The 13,249-nt window shown below is 32.0% G+C and overlaps 3 protein-coding genes across 3 annotated transcripts in view; 1 reads left to right on the top strand and 2 right to left on the bottom strand.

The window, feature by feature from the left end:
* The window catches only part of LOTGIDRAFT_149685 (hypothetical protein), a gene marked incomplete at its 5' end in the record, with an annotated part of 3,781 nt that extends 1,787 nt beyond the window's left edge, over positions 1-1,994 (bottom strand). The window contains 5 exons of the mRNA XM_009050334.1: positions 80-139; positions 572-667; positions 950-1,053; positions 1,373-1,457; positions 1,911-1,994. Of these exons, the coding sequence (XP_009048582.1) occupies positions 80-139; positions 572-667; positions 950-1,053; positions 1,373-1,457; positions 1,911-1,991 (426 nt within the window). The remainder of the gene's footprint in view (positions 1-79; positions 140-571; positions 668-949; positions 1,054-1,372; positions 1,458-1,910) is intronic.
* A 1,094-nt stretch (positions 1,995-3,088) lies between these two features.
* On the top strand, positions 3,089-5,881 carry LOTGIDRAFT_112062 (hypothetical protein; the record flags this gene model as incomplete). The annotated part of the gene is made up of 5 exons (XM_009050333.1): positions 3,089-3,306; positions 3,773-4,023; positions 4,473-4,639; positions 4,754-4,934; positions 5,259-5,881. Coding segments are annotated over 5 exons (1,440 nt in total), but the record flags the coding sequence as incomplete, so codon positions are not given.
* A 5,084-nt stretch (positions 5,882-10,965) lies between these two features.
* LOTGIDRAFT_157669 (hypothetical protein) lies at positions 10,966-12,251 on the bottom strand (the record flags this gene model as incomplete). The annotated part of the gene is made up of 2 exons (XM_009050332.1): positions 10,966-11,386; positions 12,217-12,251. The coding sequence occupies 2 exons, from the start codon at positions 12,249-12,251 to the stop codon at positions 10,966-10,968; spliced, it is 456 nt and encodes a 151-aa protein (XP_009048580.1).
* Between the last annotated feature and the right edge of the window lie 998 nt (positions 12,252-13,249).

Here is a 13,249-nt window from a genome sequence, read left to right as displayed (position 1 = left end):
GATAACAAGATCCACATTCATTCCTTAAATATACACATGAATGCAGAAATAAATTTCAATGAATAAAGAGTGTACTGACATGGTTGTACCATCTTGATAAATGAAGAACTTTTTCTCTTTCATAAAATGTCATACCACTCTAAAAATAAAAAATATTAAAATATAAACTTAGACTCTTTTCATAGTATGGTTTATTATTGTTGATTTGTCTCATTTCTATAACAGATTGATTTTCAATCACAATATATTTTCTAATATTAGCATGAGAGGTTAATAGTCTATATACTGTAGAATATTCTCATTGTTGACTTCACTCTCCTGTTCAATAAGTTTGCTGACTCTGGTCATTACCTTCAGGAAGAATTATTTGAAAGTCTACACTGATTACCAAACCAACCAGAATATGGAGTATTCCCTGCCACATACAAAATAACCCAGTGTCAGATGTGAAAATAACCCAGTGTCAGATGTGAATATAACCCAGTGTCAGATGTGAATATAACCGAGTGTCAGATGTGAAAATAACCCAGTGTCAGATGTGAAAATAACCCAGTGTCAGATGTTTACTTACTAGAATATTATAAAGAGCTTGAAATATACTAATATCTGCTAGTGATAAATCATTTCCAACAAAATATACTTTATCTTTCAAATAACTATTCAATTCCTGAAAAGTTAATTAATGATAATTTATATCAAACTAACTCCTGTATATTCTGGAATCACGACAAATTTTCAGGTTTTTATGCCCTTTGAGAATATCATTAGTTATGACCCAATAAAACTCTGTAAATTAATGACTATGCTCACTTATATAATGATATCATCAAGAACAAAATAACTGTTAAACATTTCGTATCTCAGACATTACTGGTTAATCTTAACCCTGACAGACCATTTGACTTACCATCTACCCTACCTCCATCCCACCCCTAACCCTGTGACTTACATTGAGTCTATTGTGTACATCCTTCTCTGTAGAACATCTATCAAGGGAGACAACTCTATATTCTAACCATTGATCTATGGCAGCCTGGTCTTCACTGTTTTTACCTGCAGAATTTTATCAATAATACAATGTTTTTAAACTTTTTATTCATATAAAAATTTATTATATTATACAAGGATAGATAGACAAGAAATGTAACAAAAGTCCACAGCAGCTACTAAAAATAACTTTGTTTTTCATAATAATTTTAACCAATTTTTTTTGGAACATATTAGAAATATGTCCATTTATACAAAAATAATTGGTTTTAAAGAAATAGTAAACTTTTCAATTCCACATTTTGTGTGAAGATCACACAGTGTTTAAGACAGACTGAATATTGACTCATTCTGAAAACTTGTATAATGAAATATATCAACCTACCAAATAATGAAGTATTTTTTGATTGTCTCGTCAGATGTTTTAGAATAGTTGTATAACCTTTAGCTTTACCTTTTAATACAGGAACCTAGAAAATAACAAATATTATCATTTACAAAGATTCAAGATAATATCTGAGTCAGAGCTGAATTGACATTGTACTAAGATTTTGAGCATCGAAAATGGAGTCATGTTTAGACTACCGTTCATCTTAGAAACTCTGGCTGTGACAAATGATTTAGCTGGATATTCGCCTCATGGAGACTGACTTGCTGGAGACTGACTTGCTGGAAACTGACTTGCTGGAGACTGACTTGCTGGAGACTGACTTGCTGGAGACTTGCTTGACTGACTTGCTGGAGCCATTTCTACGTTTGGTAGCCATCGTATTTTGGAATGGGATAGAAGATATACAATAACAACGGCTGTCACACTTCCTGTTGTTCCTATGTGGTAAATTAAAGACATTTGACAAAATACACAGCCCTAAATATGCATTTACATTACTTAGAATACTAAATGTAGTAGAATTCTAAATTACCGAACCATCTTGAGTTATTTTACCACAAGAAACGCCTAAAAATGAAGAAATATTGTGAAATTCTTTCTGAACAGCTGCCATCTTGGAAGGGAGTGGTCACTATTTCTGTCTAAAAAGGGAGATTTTTAATATTGCTGGATTAATTGTTCTTCATTTTACAAATATTCAATTTTAAAACATTTCAAAATTATTTTCTTCAAAATCATTTTTTTTAGTTTTCTAAAAATTACTATTATTAAAACTTAAAATAAAGGATTCTCCCTACATGGCATCGTACAAAATAATTTTTACAGACATTAAAAAACGATGAATTGATAAAAACGATTTATGTTGTAGACCTTTATTTCTTGTTTATTTCCTTCATGACAAATTTTAGAATTATATTCCGAACTTATTTGAATCATAAAAGATTTTTCTTAGAAATTTCTCGATAAATCGATTTATGTGTCTTGTCGGGATTTTATTTAAAGCTGAAAATTGAAAGGTCAAAGTTCAAATCGAAAACGAAAGCAAAGACTTAAATAGGAAAGATTCAAGAATGACGTTCTTTCAAAAGCTGATATTGTTATTCCACTTTGTCATTTGTATTCATGGGTTTAAACTCATATTTGAGAAACAGGAGCAGCCAAATGTTGTTGGTAAGTCCATGTCCATTTATTTTTTAGATGTTTATATCATGATCATACGATAATCGTCCATTCATTTATTAATAATCCTTCCTCGTTTATTCACTCACCCCCACCCAATCATTCTTTCATCTAGTCACTCACTCACCACTCACTCACCTACTCACTCACTCACCTACTCACTCACCTACTCATTCACTCACTCACTCACTCTGATGTTCTGATATTCTCAGAGATTCATAATTGAGTTTTATGTTAATTAATAGTAGGGCTATGTCCTGTAATGACTAAACTACCGGTACTAAAGTTTCCCTTCCTTATGGTAGTTTGTCAGGAAGATTTTAAGCCTCAAGATTGTTACCAAAGGGTATGAGTACCGTAGCTAGGGATATCTTGTGTGCCCCAAGACCAGAACTGTCTACCAGGAACATTTTCAGAACATTCACAGAACCAGACAAGGGGTAGCACTTCAGAATCTATCTCAATGCTATGGTATTGAAAGCTGAAAACCAGGCCTAATAAATTCAAAACAAACATTTTTCTCTATTTCCAGGGTATTTTTGGCAGGTAACTGATTTCCACTATGACAGTAGATACAGTGTTAATGGAGTCCCTAGTCAGATGTGTCACCAGGGGCAAGTTGACAAGGGTGCGGATAAACTTGGTCAATTTGGTAATTATTTATGTGATGCTCCGTGGAAGTTGATCACCTCGGCTATTGAAGGCATGAAATCTATCCATGATTCTCCTGATTTTATTCTTTGGACTGGGTAAGTTGACTGACAGAAATAAAATAACGCAATGTTTTATATCTTTCTTTTCTCTTTAGTTTACGTGTTCTCTTAAGCATAAAATATTTTACGATTAAAACTAATTCTGATTGTAAAATATTTAGATAAGCAGGGACAGGTTTCTAGTTTAATAATCTTATAGTCGTCTTCTTGATAATGTTGAAAAATTTATGATGAGGAATTCTGGTTTAATTTCAGTCGACGAGCTCAACTTATCATCATTCTACACAGCCCATACTCGGCTGTAAATGATAAAAACCAACTTGTAAGTTGTACACGATCCTCAAGAGCCTGTATTGAGACGAGACTCAATGAAAGCACTGGCCTAGGTTACAGAACAATCTTGTGTTATGTTTGTTTCTTTAGTTCTTTTCATTCAGCAGAGATTCTGTAGATCATATTATTTGATTCTAACCTGATTTTTTTGAATTTTTTTTATTTTCAGTGATTCCATCCCCCATGTAAACAATTCAGATTTAAATTTACCTGAAGTTTATACGATTATTGGAAACGTAACAGATAAACTGATAGAGGTATTCCCCAATACCACTATATTCCCTGTACTGGGGAACCATGACGCCTACCCCTCTAATCAGATGGTCCCTGGGGCTACTACAGGCTACTATACCGGTATCTTACAGAACTCACGCTGGACCAAATTATTAGGATCAAATCAACAGACACAGTTTGAAAATGGTGAGTGACTGAGCGAAAGTTTTAGATACACTACCTTCATCAGGACAACAAGTTTTAGAAATGCGAGTTAACTTTCCATTATAGGACTTCATGTAAGCTAAATGATGAGAACACATGTTTTAGATACACTATCTTCATCAGGACAGCTAGTTTTGGAAATGGAGGTCAACTTTCCAATATGTTAGTTAATTGACTAGAGATTATCTCATACTGCCAACACATCCTTCAGATACACAATCCTCTTCAGGACAGCTAGTTTTAGATATAGAGGTTAACCCTCGAAGGAGTCATGGATTTCTTCTATGTTATTTTGTGTGATAGAAAGAAATTGGGAATGGTGCAGGTAGAAGCTGTAGGTGTCTAGGTGTTTAGGTGTCTAGGCGTCTAGGTGTCTCCAACACACATATACAAAAAGACCAGAAAATATATTTGTATTTGATGTGTTATAGGTGGTTACTACAGTGTTCTGATTCAATCAGGATTAAAATTACTTGGTTTAAACACCAACCTGTATTATGATCAAAATAAACTGGTAGCAGACATCCAGGATCCGGCTGGTCAGTTAGAATGGATGGAACAACAACTTGAAGATTCTAGAACCAACAAACAGAAGGTAGTAGACTATTTTTAAATACCACTGTTAATTTTTATTAATATTATACAATTAAACACAGGTATCTTCATTTAACAATACTACAGACCACAAATAATTCTTTCTATTTAATTCTAGGTTTATATTATCTCCCATGTACCACCAGGAGCTTTTGAAAGAGTGAAAAATATCGCTTGGTTTTATCCCCAGTTTAATCAACAATATATAAAACTATTATTAAAATATACAGATCTTATAGTTGGTCAGTTTTATGGTCATGAACATACTGATAGTTTTAGAATATTACTCAATGAGAAAAGTAAGTAACTTTATATTTTAAAATGATTCTAAGATAGACTGTTTCTATGGTAGCAAGCTTGAGAAGGTCAACATAGCAGAAGATGAGGTTTATGCTGCTGTTCTGAAAAACACTGCATGGCATTAACTGTGTTCATTTTCCTGTAACAGATATTTAAAAAAGCCGACAAATTTAAAAGTAGCTATCAGGGGCTGGAATAGAGGCAGATGTTTCAGACTAGTAAAAAGTCATGGTTATGTTTTATAATTGACCAAAAGTTAAATATAATTTCATTCATCACAGGTGATTGTCAGATCATTGATTCTGATTTTAAATTAATTTTAGACCAAGCTGTATCATCATTGTTTTTGGCACCAGCCGTGACTCCCTGGAAGAGTACTCTACCTGGCGTTGGTGCCAATAATCCTGGAATTAGACTCTACATGTACCGGAAAGATACAGGAGCTGTTTTAGACTTTCAGCAATACTTCCTCAATTTGACCAAAGCTAATAGCGAGAATCAGGGTAACTGGGAACTGGAATATCAGGCTACGTCGGAATTCACGCTGTCAGACACATCTGTTTCCGAACTTGACAGATTGGTACAATCATTCCATAATGACGAGTTTTTATTCAACAAATATCTTCTTATTAACTCAGTTTCACAAGATACAAATCCAAACTGTACTGGTGATTGTAAACATCAACAAATCTGCGCCATACGTTACATAGATTTTGACATGTTCTCTCAGTGTATTACTGGAAACCGTATAACTACACAACAACCTTATCACACCACTCGTAAACATCATCATAGAAAAGAAGTTCCTGAGTATATGTTATATGTTATTGGTACGATGGGCGGAGTGATACTTATTATGACAATTGTTTTCGCGTGTTTTTGTGTTTCAAATAGAAAAAAGAGAATTCCGTATAAATATGCTCCTATAAATCCTCGAATAAATTAAATTTTTGGAGTTTTACTTCAATTAAAGCACTATGTTATACACAATAAATCAAAAGCAAAGATATTTTTGAGACATGGTCTGGTTAAAAACATAAACAGTCTGGAGTAAAAATAATAGAAATTGAATTAATACTTATACATGTTGATAACTACTCTACCAACAGATCTAGTAGACTATCTCATGTTAATGTTTTGATTCAGATCTAGTCGACTGGTCATGTTAATGTTTTGATTCAGATCTAGTCGACTATCTCATGTTAATATTTTGATTCAGATCTAGTCGACTATCTCATGTTAATGTTTTGATTCAGATCTGTGCTAAAATATCTTTAGTGGGCTATAAAAATGCTTTGTTTTCAATACTCAATCAATTTATATTTTTGTAATTTGTAATTTGTATATTTGTATATTTGTAATTTGTAATTGATGTGGGGTGGGGCTGATAATATCAGTTCTGTTAATTTTGTTTATTTTAAGCATTCCTTATCCTGTAAATTGTGATAAATTGTAAATATGTTGAAATGTGCCTTGTTTTTATTCAATCATGTTGGCTGTAATTGTTTTTTGCACTTGTTTCGTTTGTTATAAACAGTTTTTGTATAATCTTTAGTCTCAGCGTTCTATGTTTATTTACTGGTGTTATAACAGAGTAGAGATAGAACAATCAATCTCCTCTGTAGGTGATGCAGGTCAGAGGGGGTTGACATGGAAATTTATTCTAGTTCTTTAAATGGGAGAATACCAAATAGATAAAGAGTAGGCTGATGTTTCCTTGACGATAGATTTTCCTCGTTGCCTACTACAAAGCGTTACAAATTAACTTCATTAGCCAAATGAATTTCAGATCTAAAAGTCCATTTAATTAACCTCTTTATATGAAGACAAGGCTCAGTAAAAGACTTGTCTTGATAATAAAGACAATCTTTTCCTTGTTCCCAAAATAACACTTTAATTTATACTAAGATATAAATCTCCTCGTGTTGAAACTCTCCATTCACTTGCAAATAATGAAATAAACACAAGACAATATAGTGAAATAAACACATTTCTTTAAAAATATTAGACACACAGAAGTATGTTTATTATATAATATTGTCTTGTGTTTATTATATAATATTGTCTTGTGTTTATTATATAATATTGTCTAGTGTTTATTATATAATATTGTCTTGTGTTTATTATATAATATTGTCTTGTGTTTATTATATAATATTGTCTTGTGTTTATTATATAATATTGTCTTGTGTTTATTATATAATATTGTCTTGTGTTTATGATTTGTACTCCTCACTTCTAAATATCGTTCAAGTTTTATAATCCACGATGACATTGCCATGATCAGCTGATTAACGACGACTTATTTTAAGAAAAATCCCCAAGTTGCGATAGCCAGACATTCAAACCATTTCATGTAAGAAAAAGTCCAGGGTTTTGTGATGATTTTTAATAAAATTAGCCAACAACTAAAATGATTCTGAGTTTATATGTTTAAAGCTGATCACTGTTTTTATAAAGCCAACAGTGAGACACAAATACATACATAGTTTCCTACATATTATTATTATTATTTACAAACAAACAAACAAACAAACAAACAAAATACCAACAACTTATTATGTCCCTTTGATGGCTGCTTCAAGGCTGACAGAAGTTTTCTAACCTAATGTTTATCAGGGACACTTCTAGCTTCTATTTACACTATTCAGATTATTGCCTGATATTTTGTGGTCTGTCTAATTCCAGAAAAGCGTGACTAAATTATTGCGAACAAAAAAATGATAGTTTTTCAGGAATAACTGGAACCACAGATATCTGACAAGAAATTAGAATGGTGTAAACAGAAGTTACACCTGATACACAAATACAGGATAGAAAACTTTATAAATCCTTTTTAAAGAAAAACAAAATATAAATATACACTCAATGTACAGTTTAAAGCATCTTTATCAACTACGCTTATTTCATCATTGCACACTGCAGGGCATTGCCTATCTTCATTAGCTTAATCAGATGCAGAAAAGTAGGTTGTAAAACTTAATTTATTTCATTTCAATCAGACTTATTCAAACATCACTTTCATGTTCTTCGATTTGAAGCAATAAAACCAACTTGTATCACTTTATACAACAATGTTTACCTACAACAGTTGTATCAAATTTTCTGTTATTGTACAACAAATTCATTGGTCATGCCAGCAGCTTGTATAAATCAAATTTTCCATATATTGTGTTGTACAACAAATAAAAAAGTATAATAATATGTAATCAACTGTAGCGTGTTGTACAACACAACAAAGCAGTCCAAAAATAATCGTATTGCTACAAAAGTTAGCTTATAGCTTATATATATATCAACTTGTCCATATATTGAGATGTAAATCAAATCAAATCAAAAATATATCAATCAAATCCTATTCATGTAAAAAAAACAATATTATAGAATATAACACACTTCTTTAACCTTTCAAAACAATATATACTGTCATCATCAGATGTGTTGAAACATTATGTGCCTAACCTTATTAAAGAAGTGTGTTATATTCTATAATATTATCTTGTGTTTTGTTATATGTGCTCTGTATACACATACCATATCAATAATAACAAGACAGTTATAATAACAGTAGGTTAACTGTCCAATATAACACCTGATGATGGTTAAAACCTTAAACCCTATCGTGTAATCTGCTCCTTCAAACTAATTCTTCAACTAACTAGAGTCCTCGTATTCAGTTATAAACCTTGTGATTTCATGTAAAATATTTGTAAACAATTCTAAGTGTGTAAGTTATCAACTACAGACAGATATATTATATATAAATGGGAGACCAAAGTTTGTAATCTTACATTTTAAAATTGTATGTAATCAAACATGTTGATTTTAGACAATTTAGAAAGATAACATTTAGAAAATTCAACCAAACATGAAATACTCTGTTTAATCCTCAATAGAATAAGAATGGTAAATCAATACCACATCAAACACAACATGGAATTCCCTGTTTAAACACCAGTAAAATATAACTGAATGGGAATCTTGAAAGTTGTAGATGAGTTTTTATTAAGTTTTTATCTTCTACTCAACCAATTCGATCAACTGATGTAATTCTGATGTCTAAAAGCGAAACAAAAGGACCAGGCTACTAAGGGACATGGACGTGCTACGAATATAATAATAGCACATGTGGTAATATTTTAATAAAATTTTGCATTAAGTTTCATAAATTCCAGGCAAGGCGAGATATAATTTGACAAGCAACAAAAAACACCCCCGATATTACAAATGGGCTCTTCCAATCATGTTATACAGTTTCAAAATGATAGAAAGAATGCATGTGTGAAAGAATTCAATAAAAAATGAGGGATGACAAATAGTTGAATGGCATATCATATTCAGCCTTCAGGAAACAATTCAGGTAGGATTGAAAGTCATACAATGTATTAATAAGCGTATGCTGAATGGAAATGGTATAGATGGTTTTTTTTTGCCGTACATTTTTTCTTTTAATAAAAATTAAAACATGCAGCCTTTGAATAGATAAACCCTGTCAAATTGTTCATTAAAAATTTCTCTTCAGAAAGCCAAGGTTTATAAATAGATGTAAATAAATTTTTCTATAGACAAGATGAAGGATTTTTCACATAAAAATATTTCAAGCTTCAAGCTAGACTCGGTAGGAAATATTCACAACAGGGTTAAAATTAGGGGAAATATTACAAATTTCACTGCCACCCCTACCCCTGTAGTTGTATTTCCATCACCCCTGACAGTCTTAAAAAACAATTTAACCGATAATAATGTCAGATGATCACACATAAAAATAAAATGATAAAACAGATTGCACTAAAATTTCGTATCTACAGTCTTAATCACTGGTAAAATCCTTGGAGTTCAGGCGAAATTAATCCACTTAAGATATTATAGAATCCCTTCACATAGTAATCTATTCTCACTTGATCCTCATGCATAGTCTCTCAGATAAAACACTGCCTCGTTACGGAGTCACAGGCATAGAAAATAACATCAATCATGTCTCACTCAAAGGAAAGAAAACACAAAGTAACTAACTGCATTTTTGGAGTTAGCTCCCTTTAATTACAGTGCTAAAAGATTTGATGCTGTTCACTTTCTTACAAAACAATGGCATCAAAACTGTTAATCTGATGTTGGTAACCTCCATCCATGATTAACAATCCATTTACCAGCAACAAAGATAGTATCACAATATGTTTTATTACCTACTATCATGATGAAAAATTCCAAGGCATTGCAATTTTTATGATATTATCCGTTAGCAACAATAACGATGTTATTCACTGTGTTCTTAATATATAAAATGGACCACATAGTATCATCCAAATACAAACGGTCACGATGGCAGCATTTGACAATCACCATGACAACATCCATTTATAACCATGGCAACTTCCAATAATCACCATGGCATCATCTGAAAATCACCATGACAATATCATATAATCACCATGGCAACATCTGAAAATCACCATGACAATATCAAATAATCACCATGGCAACATCTGAAAATCACCATGACAATATCCAATAATCACCATGGCAACATCTGAAAATCACCATGACAATATCCAATAATCACCATGGCAAAATCAGATTGTCACAATGACAATATCTGATTATCACCATGACAATATCCAATAATCACCATGGCAACATCCAATAATCACCATGGCAACAGCCGATAAACACCATGGCAGCATTTGATAATAATCACCAGAGCAGCATTTGATAATCACTATGGCAACATCCAATAATCACCATAGCAACATTCAATAATCACCACGGCAACATCCAATAATCACCATGGCAACATATGATTTGTACATTACAAAGCATTTTAATGAGATGGTGAAACAAAACCCATGCTAACATCATCAACTCTAGACAGCTGGAGTTAAAACACTGGTCCAGCGAGTGGGAGAAAGCACAATTAGAACGTAACGTTTCAGATCTAGACAGATGGCAGGATCGTGAAAATGCTTCCCAAGATAAAAGTACAGATATACATATATATATATATAATTTAATTATGAATTAGGCAACGTATCACTACTGTATCGAACAGCATTTCTTTTTCTCCTTTTTTTTATTTTTCGGGGAAGTTGGTTTGTCCGTGTGGTTGCCCCCAGCAGGTGCTTGTTGGTCCTTATCATTTATTTCTACTTTCACAGATTCGGGTGTAACTAGATCATTGACTTTTCCGTTCTCTTTTGAAGGACTGTTAGGAGAAGGGGAGGCGGCTTGCACCTCTTGTTGTACTGAAGACACAACATCTTCAACTACAACTTTGGCATTGTCTGCTATATCTCCTTTTCCTTTTATTCCATTTGGACTAGTTGGTGTTTCCACGCGATTTCCGTCTTTATCCAAATAGAATTTGTCCCGGATTATTGTGGCTCGCTTCAGCAAGTCTTCTGTTTCCTTAGCTAAAGGTGATCCAGGTAAAAATGGGTTATCTCGGCTCTCTAAACTGAAAAGATAAAAGAGAAATGATATAAAAAGTTAATAACTGTGATGTTTACATGTTGTAATAATGTATAGTTTAAGTTGTATATTATTTCTATTTCTATATGACATCAAATAACTTGATATAGTATAGCATCTCAATATATTATCTTAGTTGGTATTTTATCAATAGGAAAGCCCAATTTTTGAAAAATGTGACCTTGTTTTTTTAAGTTGTTGTGTTGATCGTATGTTAATCAGTTAAACCAAAATAATCATGTACAACAAAGTATGACAAAGTAACCAAACATCAGTTAATGTCATAAAATTAGATTTAGATATTTGGTGCGAGACTAGACTACAACCTGACAGAGCGAGAGAACAGAACGAGACTAACAAGTTAAACTAGGGATTAGACATGATCAAGATGTTTAAAGACAGTTAGTTAAATTCTACATTATGTTACAAAACTTTTAACATGAACAGACGACAGATTTACTGGTGATTAGAATAAGATAGTCACTAGAAATTATCAAAAAACCACAAACAGTCTAGTTAACAAATCAACCATTATAAATTTTATTTTTATTTCAGTTATTTTATTTTGTCACAAAATAAATTCAGAAATTATTTTGTACATTAGTGAGTTGGTGTTACCATATCATTCTCAATATACCTCAATATACCCTGATAAACCTCAATATACCCTGATATACCTATATATACCCTGATATACCTATATATACCCTGATATACCTCAATATACCCTGATATACCTCAATATACCCTGATATACCTCAATATACCCTGATATACCTCAATATACCCTGATAAACCTATATATACATGACTAACCTGGGAGTTATGTCTGGAATGTGTTCAATAAGCATTTACATAAAAATAATCAATAACTACTTATATTCTAGTGTTTTTATCAATCAGTTTTTACTTTGAACTACAAATACCAATCTATTCAATAATATAAAAAATGATATTTGTGCACAATTGATCAAGTCCAAAAACATGATATTGAATATTGGTAGAATTGATAGTTATAGAAACTAACAAGACAGATTGTGTTAAACATCTTGTAAAAATAGAGTCAATATCATCATTTAGTTCCATGTTATACAGACAAACAACTTTCTCTCAATCATGAAAATGTGTAATTAAAGGAATTGTAAAGAGGTTTTTAAACATTTTTATGTATTTGATACTGATAGCATCGATTTACATAATTCCAATTTTACAGTCAGAATAGTATTTAATAAAGTTACAGAATCCTTTTAATTCTCAACTTAATTACTTTATAAAGTCAGGACAAATTCAAACACATGGTGCATTGCTTATTTTACTAAGAAATATCAATAGAACTGATTTCCTTGGTTTGAGTAGTGAGTTATTTTAGTTCTGATTCTATTTTAGTATCAATAAGACGTAGAATTGTGCAATAGATACTAGTTCAGTATAGAAATACAGCTATTCGCAATGGGTGAAATTATAACTTTCATAGAAAACCTCCTGGACCATCTCTCAGAATTTCTTTTTAGTATCACACCAGGTGTTAACAGAGAAATGAGCTAGTCTTCAACAGGTCTTCATTTGAATATTGGGAGTCTCAACACAGACATTTTTCAAACCAAGTATGAAATCAAAACAACATATTGGTGAAACATTGATAGCATTTAATGAACTTATCACATGAGGAAGAATTATAAGTGAGTACGTCTAGTCCCGATTTGTACCTCCAGTTTCAAGAGTTTCACAGAAACCACTACACATTCAAACTCTCAAACTATCTACAAGGTTAAGAAAACCATCAAGTCGGTAAAAATTTGGTGTAAAAGAATTTTGTATAAAACATACCACTAGATATCACAGAAGTTAT

Source organism: Lottia gigantea (genome assembly GCF_000327385.1).
Source record: "Lottia gigantea unplaced genomic scaffold LOTGIsca_15, whole genome shotgun sequence".
In the NCBI taxonomy this organism is placed as follows: domain Eukaryota; kingdom Metazoa; phylum Mollusca; class Gastropoda; family Lottiidae; genus Lottia; species Lottia gigantea.
Note: the sequence above shows the minus strand (reverse complement) of the source record. Positions and strands in the feature narration are given on the sequence as shown.